The sequence below is a fragment of the Ciconia boyciana genome, chromosome 3 (genome assembly GCF_034638445.1).
Source record: "Ciconia boyciana chromosome 3, ASM3463844v1, whole genome shotgun sequence".
Lineage (NCBI taxonomy): Eukaryota > Metazoa > Chordata > Aves > Ciconiiformes > Ciconiidae > Ciconia > Ciconia boyciana.
The window spans coordinates 93,034,808-93,055,533 of NC_132936.1; the positions used below are offsets into that span (position 1 = coordinate 93,034,808).

Here is a 20,726-nt window from a genome sequence, read left to right on the forward strand (position 1 = left end):
CATGCTGTGTCTGAGATATGTCAGCCCTGGTATATACAGTCTGGTACCATACTAACTTCTTCCCCCATATAAACTATTTCAAGGCCTTAGTTTGGATGTAGCTTTCTTACTACAAATGTGTTTTTCAGTAATCTGGTTTTCCATGTAGGAATACCGTGCTACACTAGTAAAGCATTTTATTCTGATTGTACCTGGATTTTTACTTGGGCTTGTGTTACTCTAACTCTAATGTGGTGGCTAAAGCAGTACATGTTTTACTTGTAGCAGGAACCCTGGAGTTAAAACTACATAGAGAAGCTCAGTGAAGCATTAATGTGGTGGTTTGTGTCTGCTTGGGTTTTATGTTTTTATAATTTACTTGCAAGGTCCCTGAACCTGTTCTTATATATCATTACTTGTTTGAGTTTGCTTTGGAAGTGCAGCAACTGAAAAAAGCACCTGATTTTGATGGTGTTGGCTGGGGTACCTGCTGGCCAATGCTTACCCCAGAAAGAGACTGAAGAAGAAAAACAGGGCATGACAGCAGCTTGATTTATAAGATATGGAAATCTCTGAAATGTCTTTGTCAGAACAAATCTTATAGGAGGACATTCCCAGGCATTGAATTACTACACCTGCTAGAATAACAATTGCAATGAAATGAAATGTAATAGAAGGAAAAAATACAGGGCAATAGCTAATAGCCAGAATTGTTGCTATGACCTGGAGCTACTTGGGTGCAAAGACAGAGCAGAATAAAGGAGTTTTTCTTTGTACAAAGTTCATCACATGGTGACAGGAACCCATCTGTGTCATGCAAGCATGCAACCCTGAGAGAAGGAAGGAAAGCTGTTCCTGGTAGAGAGAGTTCAGGTAGGTATGAGACTTGCTTCCGAAGATTTCTAGCTAGTTACATTTAAAGCAGGGTAAATCTGAAAAGGAACAGAGACGGACCACTGAGATGGTCAGGGAATGTCTTACAAGGGAAGATTAAAAAAACCAAACCTAGATGCAGAACAAAGGCTGCAAATGGTAAATCCGCTACAGCATGATCATGGAGGATTCCCACAAGCTTTTAAGTTAAATAACAGTGCTGATGTGAGGAAAAAATGGGAACAAGTTCAGTCTGAACATATTTAGGCTTGAAATTAGATGAATTTTGATCCTTAGGACCACAGGATTCTGGAGCAGCAATCCTGTGACAACAGTGGGGTGCAGATCCAAACTAGCTCTGTGAAGAAACTTGAGAAATTAATTTTTAAAATGACATAAAGGTTCCTGATGGATAACATGATGCTGAATGTAATTTGGATGACCCTCAGTCAAAGCTGAAGAGCATTATGTTGGATCATAACATCTTTCTTCCCCCAGACATAAGACAATTTTTATGTGAAGTTTAATATGCATTGAAAAGTATCTGCTTTAACTGAAACTACAAGGCATACTTTGATCCCAAATACTTTGAATCATCGTTGTAGATGGGAACAGAGACCGTTAAAGAAACAAACGCATATTGAATCTTCATTATGTCAGAACAAACATACAAGCTTACATTTCTTAGTGGAGGTGCTATATGTGTCCTTGCACATATGTGCACGCACGCACACAGAAATCTGGAAGCCTTTCTCTGTTTTCAGGAACATTTACCAAGAAAAATTTAAAGCTGACTGAACTGAATAAATGATTCATTTGACATGTCTTCACTTTGTAGCATTTAAAGTGATATCATTGGCTCAAGAGAGTGCTTTCACACCTCTGGGCCAGCAGGTCACAGGTTCAAGTCCTGGCTGGGGAACCTGGAATTTCTCCATTTTTAAATACTTGTGTATTGTGTTGGCTAGATTTACTGCTGAAGGTGTTTGCTTATTTCCCAAGTTAGGGGCATTCTGAAGATTTGTAACACGTGTTAAAGAAGACCTGGGGATGTGTTATCACTGGAAAACTTTCACCATGAAATGGGTTGGATCACAGAACGGATCATTCACTGATCTGTGGTTTCCTTTTATCTTGTTTGTACTCCCCTTGTATTTGAGGATCTAGATGCTGCACTTAGAAGGAAATACAGGCCTACCGCCACAAGTGATACATTTGCAAGTCCCTTCTAAAACAAATTCACACTTTAATAAAAATAACCTCTAACTTGTGTCCCAGCTTTTCTTGAAAGCACTTCCATTTTTCATGACAATATTTAAATGTCCTGTTTAAGTAGCATCCAGCATAAAACCAGCGGGAAGATAGAGAACTTCTATAAGAATTGATCTATATAAATGAAAAAGAAATCCAGCCTTTCATCAGCATGAAAACAGAATTTACATAGCTGCTAAGATTTCTAAAAACTACTAATGGGTGCTTGATCAAACAAACCCCACTGACAATGGCACTAAACATCAGAGCCTGAGACAAAAATAAGTAGGACTTGTTAAAGTATTGCAACTTAACAGCAGTAAGACTGATAAGTATTTTGATGACAACATCTAGGAACAAACTCAAACTACTAGCTCAAAATCCTGATCAAAATAGGGCAAACGTGAACTGTAGTGATGTGATTGAGTCCATCTTGTACAAACAATTTTGTGGGGCAGGCCTTCTTGTCATTAAACAAAGGAAGCAAAGACAGATTGTTTTCCATTACATTCGTTCTAACGTTATGACCTTATATCATCATAGTACAGATAAAGGCTTTCACAGATTGCATCCAATGCCAAAATGTTAACTACTGAAATGTATTCTCTCAGGGCTCATTGTGGTGTTAGGCTGTACTTGCCCAAAGAACTTTTAGTAATTATCCTTAAGAACCTCTGTGTTATTTGAGGTTTGTCATTTCCAATCTGCAATAATTGACCAACTGAGGAAAATAAGAAAATTGGATGCTTTTGTTTTAGATAACAAAAGCAAAACATCCTTTCCTCATTGCACCCACCCCCCAAAAAACCTGTCAGATGACCTGCCTTCAGAAGTTCTGCTTCCTTGGTCAGTTTACTGTTGGTGCCATAAGACCCAACTGTCTCCATCCAGAGTCCATGCTCTAGTAACTGGCAGCAGGACAGGCACTAATGGGTTTAGCAGTGGGGTCAAAGCATCCATGCCAGAAAACAGAGCAACTGGCCAAGACTGAAAAAATCTGGAATCTAAAATAAGGCCATACACATCTCATGTTAACCTGAACATGTAACACCTGAATTATAAACCTGCTGAGCCTCCATTAGCTCCTGTGAGACCCTTATGGACTGGAGTGGATTTTAGATGAGGTGTATTGTTACAGGGTACAGGAAATTTGAAGGGAGGAGATAGAAGTAACAGCTAGAAAATGTTGAGTAAGGTGGTGTGCTGGGGTCAGTGTTTAATTTAGGGAGACTACCTATTTTTGTGTATGTAAAGTGATCTTTGGAAACCTGTCTTGGAGTTTGTTATTGCAGTGCAGTACTCCCTTTGCTTCAGTAACACCTTAGGATGCTAGGAAAGTGGAATTCGGTGCCCTTGAACTAAAGATATGCCGGTCTGTTAAGGAGGGTGCTTTCTCCTTCTGTTAGGTGGCTGCCTGGGGAAGTTTTAATATGGAAAAAGGGGGTAAGGTAGGACTGGGACTCTGCAGTTTTAACATGTTTTACTATTTATTGAGGGTGGGGGTACATGACTACATCTATAACTAAGAACTTGTTGGTAGTCTGACTACTAAGATAATGTCATGAACACATTCTTAGGCAACTATAAAGGACACCAGCATTCAGTTTATCAGCCTGCTTATTTGTGTAACCTTATACATGCCTTGTACTCGTTTACTGTAACTTTTAACTTCTGTAGTTTCTGGGTTTTTATGGAACTGCTTTATGTTTAGAAGATCTGCAGAAAGGACAATGGTAGAACTCCAGTCAGTAGATGCTACAGATGTTCTGTGGGACTAGGAGTCGCATAAAGAACTGCTGAAGACTCATGTTGTAGTTGAAGTTTCTCTTTATCCCCACCTTAGCGTTTGCAAAGCCCAGACTAGGAGAATACTGAGGGTAGTGGGTAACATGATTCATCTGGGGTGTCGTATCATGTAGGATTTCCCTTGGCCAATTTCACATGTTTTTTTACACAGAAACCCACATCTGTGCTGGTCCTACCAGTTTCCCCTTCCATCGGGAATGAGAAATAGGCACCCTGAGCATTAGATTCTTCTGACCTGTTGTAGACATCTACTTTAGGATTAGATGGTGTCCTAGAAATGGTTATGTCTTTCCATGGACTAAAAAGGGACACTGGATGACTAACTCAGGTGCAGACCCTGGGAGATGCCTACATGTAGTTGTTTAATTCTACCCCTTCTGGCAGGACAGATTGTTTGGATTGCATTTTTGTTGCAAGGAACTCAGTGTATCCTTTGTAAACATTATGAGTTAATTCTGGGCTGAGCTTTCATGTTATGAGAACATGGTGTTCCCTTCGAGTTCTGGCTAATGTCACTCATGAAGATCTGGAAGTACAGGGAAAACTGATGTGTGTAAAGGATGAGTTTTCATCAGTCCTCTTTTGAGATGGTAAAGATCAGCAGGGAGGGAGGCACTGGATTCATTTCTGGAGACCATTGTTCATCTTTCTGTTTAGGATGGCATTGTGCCTCCTTCCTTTCTGGTAAGGACTCTGGACAAATGGATTATCTTTTGGGCTCAAAATATTACAGTGATTGGGCCTTGAACATTCAAAGTCTTATGCTCAGTTGTGCAGATTTTTGGCTGCTTTCATTTCTGTTGATGAAGATTTTCAGTGCTTCTCCTGAAGTTTAGGAGAGACATGCAGAATAGCCTTGGAAGGGTTTTCCTCATGGAACCTCACATTCCAAGTGTACATGGGAGTCAGCAAGGAGTCAGAAAGCCATTTGCAAGATTGTGGCAGAAGCAACCTGACTCTTACTACAATTTCTATCAATCTACCTTGAGCAGTAGAAGATTGTTTTAGGAAATTTGAGCAGCCTTAGTTGAGGAGCAAAAGGTGACTACCAAGAGGTTTTAAAATAATCAGGTTGGTAATTACTTCAATTTTAACAAGAGTTTTACATCCCCTGTGAGCTTTTCCTCAGTGATTTCATTTAGAGTATCTCCATGTAAGCATGTGAATATCCTTCTTAACTCATGAAAAAAATCCTTTAAGACTATACCCTTCCCTTTTTCTTTAGCACCAAGAGTTGTAGAATATATGTGAATGCTGTCCACCACAAACCTCACATCTGTTCATGGAGGATGTCAAATGATCTAAATTGTCAAATAGCACAATCTAAATGTAGAGCAGAATATCTTCAGCTTTGGTTCACAGATGCTGCAATCTCCTGAGAGAGCGTAAGTTTAATTCAGACTGATGTCCAGAACCTCTGGTTGGGAAGGGACATATACTACATGTAATAAATGCTTTCTTGGCTTTGTCCTTCTCTCCAGTGATTTCTTCGATGGTGAAACTGTTGCATTAAATAATTTGAAGGAACTGCCTTGGCGTTGATGGCTTTGGCTCCTTTTTTGTGTGTGTGATGGTGGCAATTCTGAGGAGCTGGAACAGAAATAAAGCTTGCTTTATGGGCAGGAGGTAGGATTGGCTGTGGTGCAGTTGTTTCATGGTTATGTCAGGAAAAGCTTTTTTATATAATATTTTGCTTTAAATACATGAAATGTGGAGTATTTTTTCTGACTAGAGAATGCAATAAGGCCCACACAGGCTTGCGCAGTTACAACAACTGTATATGCAAATTAGATGCACATTTGCACAGCTGCACTTGTGCTAACAAGCACCTAAAAGCCAGTCAGTCCATCCAATTTATGTTGCGTCTTCTCTGTCAGCCTAGGTTTCATCACCAATTATGGCTAACATCTGTGCTAGTACGCATGCGCATCTAGCTGTAATCCCCTAGCACGCTTGCTTTATGTGCACATAGCTGACTTTAAAAATGTCCTTTACGTTTTGGGAAGCATACATCAGCTTCCTTTTATAATAGCTATCCTAAGTTATTAACAAGCTGTCTCAATGCTTCATTTGCAAGTTATGAGAAAAACTTAGAAACACATGGAACAATGTAGACTATATTAAAAACACAAGTTTTTTTTTCCTCTTAAACCACAGCTGTATTGTCCCTCATCACAGCCAGGAGATGAGCGAGCAGAGAAAATAAATCCATATAGAAAAAGGTTTTATCATTGATTGTGAATTACAGAAAATGCATATTTTTTGTTTACTTTACATGAAATATTATTTTGAAAGTGACCATTAATTTCTGTGACAACTAAAATGTTTTTGCTATGCAGGGGCAGTTACAGATTTTCTCTTGCTCTCTGCCCCCTTACCACCTTCTTGATCTAAGTCTCTTACTGTCATCTTCCTAGGGCAATATCATGCTGTTCTCTCATTTGTATACTTGCTGCAACTTTCTGTGCAACTTTGTGTGTCATGCTTTTACCCACAAATCTTACGGCACTCTGTTCATTTAGTTCCCTTCCCTGGAAAATTGTGACCAGCATAGAGCACAGTGACCCAAAATACACTGTTTTTAATTTGAACTGTAGGACATAGCATAGCAAGGGGAAAAGTTTAAAACAACAGAAATTGTACGTACACATCTGTCTTGCCATAACTTGTTCTATCCTCCAGGGGGGACTCTGATGGGTTCATTTTTTTCAGGCATGCAAGTCTCTAGCTTAACTTATTTCAAAATGCCAGTTCTCGTGATCTTTCCAGAATGTGGCCCCCCAAATGCCTTTCAGTCTTTGTACTCTCCTCTCTGCCCACCCTTTTCTTCCCTGGCAAAAAAAAAAAAAAGACAAGCTCAGCAAGGTGGCATAGATAATTTGCCATTGTTATTTGTCCTGAATGTCTACTGTTGGTTTCTTAGGTGGGTTGCTGTTGTTCTCCTTGGGTTTATCTCCCAAGCACCTAGTAACTGAATCAACCCATTACAAAAGACAAGAGATAAAGTCTACACTACTTGGATAACTAGACAGGACATACAGTATTAAGAGAGTATTATAGGTAATTCCAAATCATCACAGTATGTATCAAAACAATGATACAAATTATATATAAGGAGGATAGGTGTGTACATTCTAAAGGGATTTAAGACTATGAATGCTCTGTCAGCTTTTGTATCAAAGCTCTATATACAAATAATGTATAAATTATTGAAAGATTAGAGTGTATTAACAAGCGGTTAATTAAGCATAATAGACTTTCAGGTGTTAATAGATTATTACAGTTATATGTATAGCCTTGTCGAAAACCTTGATATAGTTACAACTCCTTGCAACAAATACCAAGTTTACAGCATGCCCTAAAACAGCTCTTCATCATTTTGTAGCCACTAATTTACTTACAAAGAGACCTAAAAATGCAGACATCCAGAACTTGATTGGCGAAGGACCAGTGTGGCAGGAAACAAGTTTCTACTGTCAACATTTCTTTATTCTTCTTTAGATAATAAACAACTTTGCATTGGCAAATGTGCAATATAAAATAGTCTTGCACAATCTTCAAACTACCCAACTGTCATGTACATGAGAGCTCCAGCGCTATGGATTTCAAATGTTTTGACCGCTTCCTTCAGAAGAAAAACATTGTTTCTATTACCAGTATCACTAAAGTGCAAAATTAGCACTGAGTAATCTGAGAAGCCAATGTCCAGGTTCTGTCCAATCCTTTCCATCAGATCACATTCATGTGGAAGTAGTAGTGATCCCTCAGACCTGCTTGCCTTGTCCCCTTGCCGTTCACTGACTGGTTTTGTGTGGTGGTTTCTGACACACAGGCCAGATGAATTAGTATCTTGTGGTAGAGCATAGATTTCCTTTGCCAAGAACATTTGTGTGCATCTGTGAGAAAGTCCTTTTACACTTCTGCACAGCCTTCTCTGTGTACATATCAGAGCCCTTGGGCATGAGTAGCTCAACACAAAACAGTGAAAGGGGTCAGTCTGAGATGATAACCTGGCTGTCCCCATATGTGAATATTATTTGGGGTTAGATGTGGGGAAGGAAGAATAGGGTGTTTCTGGTCCTATGACAGCTCTTAAAGCTATGCTCATTATCATAGTATCTCAGTGGGAAGCTGTGCATTAAGGGATGTAAGTAACATTTGCTATATGCCGCTTATTTTCTCATGCTGGCTTTGTTTCACGTGCCATGGGATGTCCCTCTTGGGCAGTGTACTTTTTTCATCTGGGAGAGGGTTGTTTGAATATAATTATTACTGTGTATAAATATATTCTGGAGGATGCACATCAGTGGAAATCACCTTGCACTTGAAGCAAGAAGGTGGTGAGATTTACAATGATTTGTAAGTTCTCTGGGGAGTTAATTCTGCAGACTCAGACTAGCACCCATGGCAGTTCTGTGATGTGCACAAACAAGCTTTGCCTGTACTGTACAGTTTTATGCGCTCAAAGAGCCAAGTTGTTGACCGCAGAATTCAAACAGACTTTTTGAACACTTTGTTGTTTTCAGTACAAAATAAAACCATTCCAGGTGGAGGAGATACTACCTGTGAAAATAAAATGACAATGCTGGGCAGCAAGCAGGGCTGTGCTCTGCACTGTCTAGAGGCAGTCTGGATTTATCCAACTATTTGCTGTCTGGGACAGTTTTACACAGCATGAGGTTTCTGGCTCTGTAACCATCTGCAATTCTTGGATTTTGTATCTGCTTAGGGCTTTTTTTCCTCTCTCTCTTTTGGTGGTTTTCTTTCCCGTCTTTACTCTGCCTGATTCTCAGAACACCAAGCAATCTTCACAGAAACAGATGCTAGTCTGTAGCGACAGTAAAGGAGTACCTGGATTGCTGTATTTTAACAATGTTTCTATTTTCAAATAAATTGTCTTGTATATATTTTAGTAAATGGTAATGGAAACAGAGGTTACATACTAAATCAAATGAAAAATCAAACTCTGCATCAGCATTTCAGACATGGGCTCTGACTCCTAAAATGAAGGGTTGCTTTGGTCTGCTTCAACTTGTGTAGTCTAGCTATTGGAAAGAGGCAGAAAATCAGAGTATAATTATTTCTCCTGTGTATTTCCCCTCGCCCTTTGAGGTTCACGGCCAAGGAGACTTTGAACAGCACTCATACTTAAGCCTGTGGTTTGAAGATACAGTTTGCAGATGAGCGTGTGCTATTTTAGAAGGATTTTCCATTCTGTGATTTCTGCAGGTTGGCTGACAGTGCCAGAAATATGGCCCCACCTGCTCCAGTTTGCTTCCTTTGGGGTGGCTTCTGCTGGCAGCCACGATGGTCTGGGGTAGCCTTTGTTCCACCAGAATGAGGGGTGTAACCATAGCTAGCCCTGGAGAGGGGTGCATTGGCAGTGGGATACATAGCATCCCTCTGCTCTTGCTTCCCGTGCAGGCCAGAAGAACCTGACCCGTAACTTTTTGTACAGTTATTGACTCAAATCTATCCCTGGTGTTATCCCTATTATGACTTAATAGTCTGTGTTTGGCTCATTAACATCTTAATGACATTCTTCTTGAAGGGAGAATGCTTTGTGGAAATTGCAGATTTATGGTGTTTCTAGGAAGATAAGTTTATTTCCAGCTAATACGAACCACAGCTCACTGGGACTAATGTAATGCAGCCTGTGTTACAAGTGTGATTATTTTATATCCTATTTTCTTTCCCCCCTCAGAGGATTATGCCCAGCTGTGCAACATTCCTGTTCCAGGATCTCGACGGCCATATGGACAAGATGCTTTGGTTGACTTCGAGGAGCACTACACTCCAGAAACTAATCCATACTTTGTCGAAGACCGTAAGCAAGTTTCTCTGTTATGTAAAATACTTGAAATGAGGGTTATAACTTGGATTATTTCCCTGTAGCTGGCTTCATTCTTCTGTTTGCTTCTGAGTAATGTGGCCTATTTATGTTTTAGTTATTCCTATGACACTAGCTTTCAGTCAGGTGTTCTGGTTCAAGAGCCAGTGTTGTATAAGAGTGCAGTTGGGCTCAGAGTACAATATTAATTTTTAATATAGTGAAATAGTTTGTGCCAAGTGTACTAAATCTGTATTTACCAACAGATTTACAGCTAAAGGTCAAAAGGATTGCCAGTTTTCCTTCTCACATGTTAATTTTCCTTTGGAGCATCGGACAGATTTCTTTGGAATGCATTTAGTTTAAAAAAAAAAAAAAAATTCCCTTCACGCCAGCTTTCCATGATTTTCCAGCAGAATTTATATGGGGAAAATGGAGAGCATGCAAGTTGTTCTCGCTCAACGGAGAAAATGTACAGCACAGTATGACCAGAGAGTATGCATGCCTATAGCCTTCAGGCTAGATAGAATGGCCTGCCAAGCAGGGTGTGAGGGATTGTATACAGCATCTCAGTTGTACTTCAGGAGTATCAGGGTTCTTTATGGGTCTGGCCCAGCTCACTGTTAAGACTTGTGGGAGAGGAATGCTTACAGATCTCGGCATTGTCCTCAAAATCAGCCACCCTGTATAGGTCCAGCATATTCTGTCACAGTTTTAGAGAAGAAAAGTGGAGGTATCAGAAGGAACTGGTAACTCCCTGTGCTTTATACACATGGCCTACAAGTTGCCACTATGCTCTTTCCCAAAGTGCTTCTCCTGTACAAGGAGTTATTTTTAAAGTAACGGTAATAAGTCAAAACAGGGCAGGAGGATTACAGCACACGATTAGAAGAGTGATATACATTTCTTGCACACATTCTTGCACTTTGTACATTTATACAGAACTACACAAATCAGGTTAATGAGTTCATTTCTATTTAGCACCTAAATGACCTTCTAGTTCTACACAGAATTGTAAAATGTCTTATTTCTTTATATCCAGATGATTTTAATTAAACAGTACTGATTGTTGATGTCTAATTGAAATGTCACACAGATTATAACTACCAAACACAATAAAAGGCCAGAAGGATGACTTGGGTAACCAATGTGATAGCTGAAATACTGAGTGGGAAAGAAGCACTTCACAAGTTATAATCAGTGATGAATAAATACAATAAAATTGTGGACAGTTTTGAATCCACAGCTGAGTCCACTATCTTAGGGACAGAGGCTTAATAGCTCATGTCTCTTGCTCCCATCCTGTCACTGAATCGGATACAGGGGCAAGTAAATGCATAAGAAACCCCAAAACACACAGCTGTATGACTCTGTCCTGATCAGAGGCATGTTCCCTGACAGATACAGTTGCCACATGTTTAGGGCATCAAAGACTTCTAAGTCACAATCCTGCTGCAGTCTGTATGAGGAATATGACAATACCTCCCATCCCATGGCAGGGTCATATACTTCAGTGTAATATTTGTCACCTGTGTGTAATCAACTTCTACAAAACCAAACACACATAATTAGAATTACAACCCAGATCCCATTCAGCTGTTTTGAAGTAGAATATTTTGTGAAGTAGAACTTGCTGCAAGTGATAAATATTTTGGTTTTAGCTAGTTAAAATTACAACATACTGTATTTATGAGAGAGGAAAAAAACATATGTATATATGTGTTTACATGTCTATGTACACGCATATATATATGTACATATATTCTATGTCAAATGATGCCTTTTCTTTATTTAAAAAATATCGGGGGGGGGGGGCACCTTTCCCTTTCTTGGCACTGTTTGTTTTCTAAATTAGCAAAGATCTTCACTTTAAAGCACCCTCATGAGCCCTCTGCAAGGTCTATTAGAGCACTTGAGAACATAATGAATATTGGTCAAGTTTCTTACTACATTGTAACCATACATCATGACAGCCTGCTCCATATCCTCAGTGCTATTGCACTGAGATGTGATTTCCTAGGTTTGTGGAAAAGACTGTAATGTTTCCCACTTAAGGTGTACTTGTATACATCTTACGTATTGTATATGTTCTTGAGATGTGGCATATGTCAGCAAGTACTTATGTCACATTATATGTTCAGTGTCTCCAGAATTTATTCAGTGTATGACTGACCAGCATGATCCTTACTAAGAGTCCCACCATGCTAGAGAAAATCCAGGATAGAAACAATATATGTAGTCAAAGGGGGGTGGGGATTGGGGTGGAAATGACAGTACAGAAGTTAAATGGAGGATGATACAGAAAGGGCAGAGTAGGAAAGGCAAAGTAGGACAAGAGGAAAAGAGGGCCTCAAGAGCCAAGTCAGGATGGAGTAAATATAAAAAGACAGGAGAACAAGTACAAGGAAAGGTAGAAATTCATATTCCTAGGTAGCATTGCGAATCTACATTTCACAACTGTTGCAGCAATATAAATCAGTAAACAGATTTTAGATAAATCAATAGTTTGTTTGTGGAGTCACTATATTAATTATAATAGTTATGGGGCAGATGGGGAGATGTATCATACTCTACTCCACTCCAGCTCCAATTTCCCCTCCATTTCTATGCTATATATTCATTATGCTGGTAAACCTATGACTCCCAAATGCTCTTGACTTTTTCCTCAGAAGTCTTTTTGATGTGATGGGCTGCCATCTGCAGTCCTGTTACATCTCTGCTCCATGAATAGAAAGCTAGTTAAAAAATGTGTGCAGGACTAACAGGAGCAATTCAGTCCTAGAGAGAATCTCTGAACATGTAAAAATGTCAAATAATTTTTTAAGTATAAATCCTTCCTTATACATAAAAGCATAACTGTCAAAAAAGGCCAAAGACAGGGAGCACAAAAGGCATTGTGCAAACCACTGAATACAAAGACAACCCTTTAGCTTTGAATACTCACCATCTAGAATTATGACCAGGAGCAAGTGGTAGATTATAGGTATTTGTACTGGCACCAGTTGCTGAAGTACCAGCCAAAGGGTTGTTAACCAAAACCACAACAGGAAAGCAGTCTCTGATTTCTTCTTACTTTCCTTAAGGCAGTTGAGATTGATTTTTTTTTTTTAAATACTTTTTCTTCTAGATAAATTAGAATGCATCTCTTCCCCCCCATGCATGCTTTATTTTTCTAGAATACTGTTTTAAGGAACTTTTACTCCAAACTGCACTACCACTTCTTACCTTTGTTTCTATAAAGGTTGATACACATACCAATTCAAATAAAAGGTGCTATTTAGAAAACACTGATTTATCCTTTAAAAAAAAATACTGTCAATTTATGCAGTTTCCTTTACAAAAAAATGGTAGATTTTAAACACAAATTAAAAACTTAAGAGTTCACAAAGTTACTCAGTTTTCATCTTGAAACATATCACAGCAGTTTTCTAGCGCATGTAAAACTCCAGATGGTGCAGATCTGCTAAAGCTGACCTATTTTCTGCAAAGTCAAGTCACGTTCCAGTAGACTTTTGAGAGAATTTCAGACTCTCACTATATATTTGGGTATTCTGATTCAACAGCTCTGTAACTTACTTGTTTGCAATTCTTTCTCCACCCAGGTTTTCTGAACAGCTTTGAGGAGTTACAAGCAGAAGAATGTGGTATTCTGAATGGATGTGAAAATGGCCGATGTGTTAGAGTCCAGGAAGGCTACACCTGTGACTGCTTTGATGGTTATCACCTGGACATGGCCAAAATGACTTGTGTTGGTGAGGATAGCCTATTACTTCACCTTCTTCTGTTAGTCTGTCAGTTTACTCAGTCACTTGACCTAAGGAGGGGCTAGAACAAAGGAGTTACAGGTGATCACCTGAATTGTATTAAAGATGCCGACTTTGTTTAATTTATTGCAAAGGCCAGTAAGTATTGTTACAGAAATAACTATGTTGGTGTTCCTCAGTTCATCTTGGTCATTACAGCTGTGTTCAGTTAAGAGCCTAGAAATGGGCAGACACACATTTGTGTAATGAAGCCTAAACTTATATCAATAATCACAGAATTGTATAGGTTGGAAAAGACCTTTAAGATAATTGAGTCCAACCGTAAACCTAACACTACCAAGGCCACCACTATACCATGTCCCTAAGCACCTCATCCAAAAGTCTTTTAAATACCTCCAGGGATGGCTACTCAACCACTTCCCTGGGCAGCCTCTTCCAATGCTTGATAACCCCTTCAGTGAAGTAAAATTTCCTAATATCCAGTCTAAACCTCCCCTGGTGCAACTTGAGGCCATTTCCTCTCGTCCTATCACTTGTTACCTGGGAGAAGAGACCGACCCCCACCTCTCTACAACCTCCTTTCAGGTAGTTGTAGAGAATGATAAGGTCTCTCCTCAGCCTCCTTTTCTCCAGGCTAAACAACCCCAGTTCCCTCAGCCGCTCCTCATAAGACTTGTTCTCCAGACCCTTCACCAGCTTCGTTGTCCTTCTCTGGACACGCTCCAGCCCCTCAATGTCTCTCTTGTAGTGGGGGGCCCAAAACTGAACACAGTATTTGAGGTGCGGCCTCACCAGTGCCAAGTACAGGGGGACGATCACTTCCCTAGTCCTGCTGGCCACACTATTCCTGATACAAGCCAGGATACCGTTGGCATTCTTGGCCACCTGGGCACACTGCTGGCTCATATTCAGGCAGCTGTCAACCAACACCTCCAGGTCCTTTTCTTCTGGGCAGCTTTCCAGCCACTCTTCCCCAAGCCTGTAGCATTGCATGGGGTTGCTGTGGCCCAAGTGCAAGACCTTGCATTTAGCCTTGTTGAACCTCATACAATTGGCCCCAGCCTATCAATCCAGCCTGTCCAGGTCCCTCTGTAGAGCCTTCCTACCCTCAAGCAGATCAACACTCCCGCCCAGCTTGGTGTCATCTGGAAACTTACTGAGGGTGCACTTGAACCCTTTGTCCAGATCATCGATAAAGATATTAAACAGAACTGGCCCCATACTGAGCCCTGGGGAACACCGCTTGTGACCGGCCGCCAACTGGAGTAAATTCCATTCACCACCACTCTTTGGGCCCGGCCATCCAGCCAGTTCTTTACCCAGCGAAGCGTACACCCGTCCAAGCCATGAGCAGCCAGTTTCTCCAGGAGAATGCTGTGGGAAACCGTGTCAAAGGCTTTACCAAAGTCTAGATAGACAACATCCACAGCCTTTCCCTCATCCACTAGGCAGGTCACCTTGTCGTAGAAGGAGATCAGGTTGGTCAAGCAGGACCTGCCTTTCCTAAACCCATGCTGGCTGGGCTTGATCCCTTGGTTATCCTCTATGTGCCGTGTGATGGCACTCAGGATGATCTGCTTCATCAGCTTTCCTGATACCGAGGTCAGGCTGACAGGCCTGTAGTTCCCCGGGGTCCTCCTTCTGGCCCTTCTTGTAGATGGGTGTCACATTTGCTCATCTCCAGTCATCTGGGACCTCCCTGGTTAGCCAGGACTGCTGGTAAATGATGGAAAGGGGCTTGGTGAGCACAGCTGCCAGTTCCTTCCTACTCTCGGGTGGATCTCATCAGGCCCCATAGACTTGTGAGTGTCTAAGTGGTGCAGCAAGTCACTAACCATTTCCCCCTGGATTATGGGGGCTCCATTCCGGTCCCCATCCCTATCTTCTGACTCGGGGGGCTGGGTACCCAGAAAACAATTGGCCCTACTATTAAAGACTGAGGCAAAGAAGGCATTAAGTACCTCAGCCTTTTCCTCATCCTTTGTCACTGTGGTCCCTGCACCGTCTACTAGGGGGTGGAGATTCTTAGCTCTCCTTTTGTTGCTAATGTATCTGAAGAAGTATTTTTTGTTGTCTTTTACAGCAGTAGTCAGATTGAGCTCCAGCTCAGCTTTGGCCCTTCTAATTTTCTCCCTGCACAACCTTGCTACACCTTTGTAGTCCTCTTGACTTGCCTACCCCTTCTTCCAGAGGCTGCAGACTCTCCTCTTTTTCCCAAGTTCTAACCAAAGCTCTCTATTCAGCCAGGCTGGTCGTCTTTTCTGCCGGCTCATCTTTCAACACCTGGGGACAGCCTGCTCTTGTGCCTTTAACACTTCCTCCTTAAAGAATGTCCAGCCTTCCTGGACTCAATAATTTAACACTAATATACAGAACAAATGTTTTTCAAAGGCTTTAGTGAGCTAAGAGGATGGAAGTGGATCCAGAGTTGAAGAGTAATTTTAGGAGCAGATTTTTAGAGTGGTTGAATCACCTGAACATGCAGATAACCACTTGGTGGAGTTTGGCCCCTGATTCTCATGGTTTTCAACAGTCAACAGACCAGACTGTTCCTCTCACTCTCAAACTAGTAAATCTGCACAACTACTAACCAGGCCATCTAATGACTATGTCTTTAATTAAAACAACAAAACACAGGAACGGCAAGTGTCAGTGAGAAGATGGAGCAAAATAACACCTCTCAGTGTAGAAGCCTAGTACAGACCATGTGTGGGTATTTCAGTTTAATGTCTGTACTAACCTTGCTTAGCATTATGCTTTGTAACCCACATCTGAGGTCTCCCAGCTGTATCATAAGCTGCCTGCATGCCTTGTAATCTTTAGGGCTTTATGGCAAGCTGGCATCCTTAGTGAGAAAAGATGTAGCTCCTGTGTATTTCAGGCCAGTGCTGCACAATATTGAGTGCAGGTAGTTTGCTGTTCACAACTACTTACTTGACAACACTAACAGCTCCTAAAGTATTTAATTTTTTAAAATACAGATATTATACTAAGAACTTGGAGCTTCTTTCTTGTAAGCCACTTTTCAGTCATCACATAAAAACCTGTAAGTGGTTATTAAATTTTTTGTTTGCAGCTTAGGCTGAATTTGGACTTGGTGATCTAACAGTTTAAGGCCATTTAATACACTATTGATGTCCTATGATAACTTCCACCTCTTCCCAATAAAATACTCATCTGTTACAGCTTTTGACCCAGCCTAATTCCACCTGATCTGAACTGAAAATATAGTTCTCAGTGTATTCATACAGCATATTCTACCCCCGACAATGCTGGAAATAAATAGTTCTGCCTACACACCAGACTTAAGTGCACGTGTTTTGATGTCCCCTTTTTGCAGATGTGAATGAGTGCAATGAGCTGAACAACAGGATGTCTCTCTGCAAGAATGCCAAATGCATTAACACAGAAGGTTCGTACAAGTGTTTGTGTCTCCCAGGGTACGTACCTTCAGACAAGCCAAACTACTGCACACCACTGAACTCAGAACTAGACAGTGAACTGGAGTAGAGGAAAATCTCCATATCCTAAGCCCATATACTCTGCACTGTATAAAGAAACGGAAGAAAAGTATTTAACTTGAGAAGAGAAGGCACCGGAGTAGCGAATGTAAGGGGAGAAAAGCATTAAAATGTGTCAAAGGTGAGACATGATGGGCTGATTGTGTATCAGCTTCACTGAAGTGACAGACCAAATGGACACATTACTCTGTATGAGAGAAAATCAACTATATAGTGTGTTCATAAGAAAAACAAGTATCTTTGAAAATAAGCAAAAACAGTGCTGTTATTTTAAACAGAAGAGCTTTGGTTTTTTTGGTTTTGTTTTGTTTTTTACTATTGCTTGATTAATTTGGCATTTAAATAGTGATGGAAATATTTTATATTACTATGTCATTTTTTGATTGTTCAGTTCCTTGCCTACTGTTTCTTTTCAGACCTTTTTTCTGATCAGTACAAATTCTATAATACAGATATTCTTAGGCCATTTTATAAGAACTGTTACACAGGGTAATGCTCCTCCTTCTCTGGAACATTGGTCAGTGACTTTTTTTTAATTTGCTACTTGTCTGCCCTGTGGAGCAGGCACCATTTGTTTTCAAATGTTTATATACCTTGGCGAAAAGTCCTTATATTCATTTTGTATTCTGTATGGTTGTTACTGCACTTAAAGTCTTTAGAACCTTTCTTGCCAAGTTCAAAGCTGCTAGTGGACAACATTGGATTCCTTTTGTACATTAAAACAAAAGATTTTAGCTCACGTCTGTATTGTAATGTGTAAATTGAACACAAGATAGATCTTGTATGATTACCCTAACATATTAAAGCTGTATATTAAAACTCAATAAAATCACCTTTTTTTTTACAAAAAAGCTATTTACTAATTGTAGGCTTGCTTTTTTCTTTTATTGGTGTTTATATTACAAGAATCAACCCCTCAGGTGTTTACAGTACTAGAATTAATTTACATTACAATAGTTATAGGGAGTTGTCTGGCTGTTTTTTCCTTCTCATGCTGTTTTAATAAGACCAGAATAGGAATTAGTTGATGCCTGAAGTTAGACTTCCAGAGGGAAGATTTCAAACACAGACCTACAGAAACTGTTTGACTTGGAAGGCGATTCCCATGGAATTTTTCTTCTTTCCTGGTTTAGGCATGTTTCCCACTAAATCTGCAAATAAGGCTCTTCAGTATGATGGCCTGGTTTTCAGAAAATACTGAAGAGAAGGGGGAGAATTTCCTTTTCTTGATGAACTGTACCTTCCCATCAGCTCTATTTTTCAGTGGAAGGAGAGAAAGAGATTAGGAGACTGACAGATGTTTCACTTTGACCTTCTCCAGAGTGAAAGAGTTTGCTTTGGAAATCCCCAAACAGGTCCTTTTGACATTTTCCAAATGAAACATTTTTGCTGTCTTTTAGACCTGCCCTGTATTAAAAGGAAAAGGATAACATGAGACTTTAAAAAGTGGGTCAAATTGGGTCCGATTGTCCAAAAATTAGGTTTTTATTTCTCATTTCACCAAAAAAAGAAATACTTGTTTTGGTTCTGAATCAAATTTCTTTTCCAATATTTAGGTCAGCTACTGAATGAAAAATATCATAAGTTGTATTCTTTTCAGTACTGTGCACTCAGTAGATTTCATTAAAGCCCATGTGCCTGTTAACGTGCAGAAGCATCTGTCCTTCCCAGGGCACCTCCTCTCTATCTGCTGGAATTTGACACTAGGACTAGTGAAGATATTGTACGTTTAAGAACTGATGGTATGGTAAAATGCAAGAAAAATTTCAGAATAAAACTGTAAGGGGAGGGATCTTTAAGGAAGAGATTCTTTGTGAAGTGCCCAACTCCCCTGACTTTTCTAGACTTAAGCAGGAGAGGGGTGGAGGGACAGTTGCTCTTCTCAGTCAAAAGAGGTAGACTACAAACACTACAGGTAGTGTATAATTACAAAAAAAAAAATCATTCTTGCTTACCAGTTGTGGTTAAGAAGGAAGGAAGGTCTGGTCTTACTAGGGAATTCTGTAACTAAAGAGCTCTTGGTTGTCCTGCTTAAGGTTAATCCTACAGTCTTAATAAAACCAAAGTCACCGTTACAACCTTTCACTGGATTCAAGATGAGCTCTGGTCTGCTTTCAGCTATCACAAAAATTCATAGACAAGACAGTGCTCCCCCCACTCCCACTTCCAGACAGCTGCCTCCTGCTTCAGAAACTGGCTGTGTTCACCTCTGAAAGACAGCCTAGGCCCCAAAGCTGCCATTGCAATCGGCACCACAGCCTCAGATTTTCAACATCCCAGTACTCCTTCAATCCTTCCCCAGCTAGGGAGTTAAAATAGCAGTACAAGTCTCCGCTTTTCCTGGGAGTACACCAGTATGACAGCTGAGGAAGTAACACTCAAACTTCAGTACCCTTAGAAGTCTTTGCTTGGGGACAAACACTGTACTGAACATGTAATTCTGAGCTACAAGATTGGCTCCTTGCTGATTTATTACATCTTTTTAAAACAACAAGTTTAGAATAGCCTGGGACTTTGCCATTCTCAGACAATATACACTCTCACCCCCTTACTTTGTGTTATTTCAGACAAAAAAACCAACCCAAACCCAAGCTGTTCCACGAGCCACAAAACTAAAATGAAGCCTGAATTCCTATAACCTTTCCTTGTAACTCTCTCCTCAGCAGACTACTCCAGCTCAAGCTCCTGGCATCTCTGCCACTCTATAAGCACAGGCAGCACCCGTCTGCAGCTGTGGGTGCCAGGACAGGGTGACAGATGCACATGCATTGACACAACTGCTGCCAAACCACATGTTGTCCATGCTTTCTGCATTGGGTCACTTGTCTCTAGCTGTTCATCAAACTTCACAGACCTCAGATTGTACTGGCCTTTTTGTCTCATTTGCCTTACACACATAGTTGAAATTGGTCAGAGGGTTAAAAGCTACCAGTAGATTCAGAGAGATGGCATACACTGGCTCTGGTTCCACAGAAAACAAACCAACCAGCAAAACTAAGCCTAAGTGGTCTCTTGGCCTATCAACTTCTGTTACCAGCAATTCACAGAAGAGGCTTTGGTGTGTCCAGCCACCTTCCATCTCCCCTGCCTGATTCAAGAGGGCAGCAGTTGACCCAAACCCTGAGTGAAGCTTGAAAACATTCTTCTGGTTCAATAGCCTTGTCCTCATCACAGCCGCACTCTTCTATTACAGACACCATATAAGCAAACAACATACTTTGTGCATGCTTCTGCCTTTCCCTTTTGCCTCTTCTTTCCTCTAATATGCCTTAAAACACACACAGAGAGCCAAAAGCAGACCAAACAGCCTAAACTCCACTTACATGCCAGTGCTTAGTATTCCACGTTGCCTGGCTCCAGGCCTTCAGAAGTGCTTTAACAAAGGAACCACAATTGAAGGAATTAAGTGAAATTCAGCCGATCTGACCTCAGCCTCTCAAGCCCACCTACTTTGCCCCAGTGTAGCAAGGCTGGTTCTGTCATTTCACCTGAAAAGCTGCAGGGCTCAGGAATACAATTTTGATTCATAGTTAAGCAAACATTTTCTTAACATCATTAAGACGAGGGATTGGACACCATGGATGTAGCCATTTACTTGTTACAAGAGCTGTGGTTTAGGTGAGAGCCCTAAAAATAAAGAAACCACCATGTACAATTCCACAATTCAAGTTTCTGAGTGCAGCAGAGTCTGGAACTGATTAC

The 20,726-nt window shown here is 40.6% G+C and overlaps 1 protein-coding gene across 7 annotated transcripts in view; it reads left to right on the forward strand.

Moving 5' to 3' along the window:
* Positions 1-17,853, forward strand: part of LTBP1 (latent transforming growth factor beta binding protein 1) — a 203,741-nt gene extending 185,888 nt beyond the window's left edge. For all 7 annotated transcript variants that reach the window (XM_072856615.1, XM_072856611.1, XM_072856612.1 and 4 more), the window contains 3 exons: positions 9,614-9,736; positions 13,342-13,491; positions 16,844-17,853. In XM_072856615.1, the coding sequence (XP_072712716.1) occupies positions 9,614-9,736; positions 13,342-13,491; positions 16,844-17,013 (443 nt within the window). In that variant the 3' untranslated portion in view covers positions 17,014-17,853. The remainder of the gene's footprint in view (positions 1-9,613; positions 9,737-13,341; positions 13,492-16,843) is intronic.
* Positions 17,854-20,726: the final 2,873 nt, after the last annotated feature.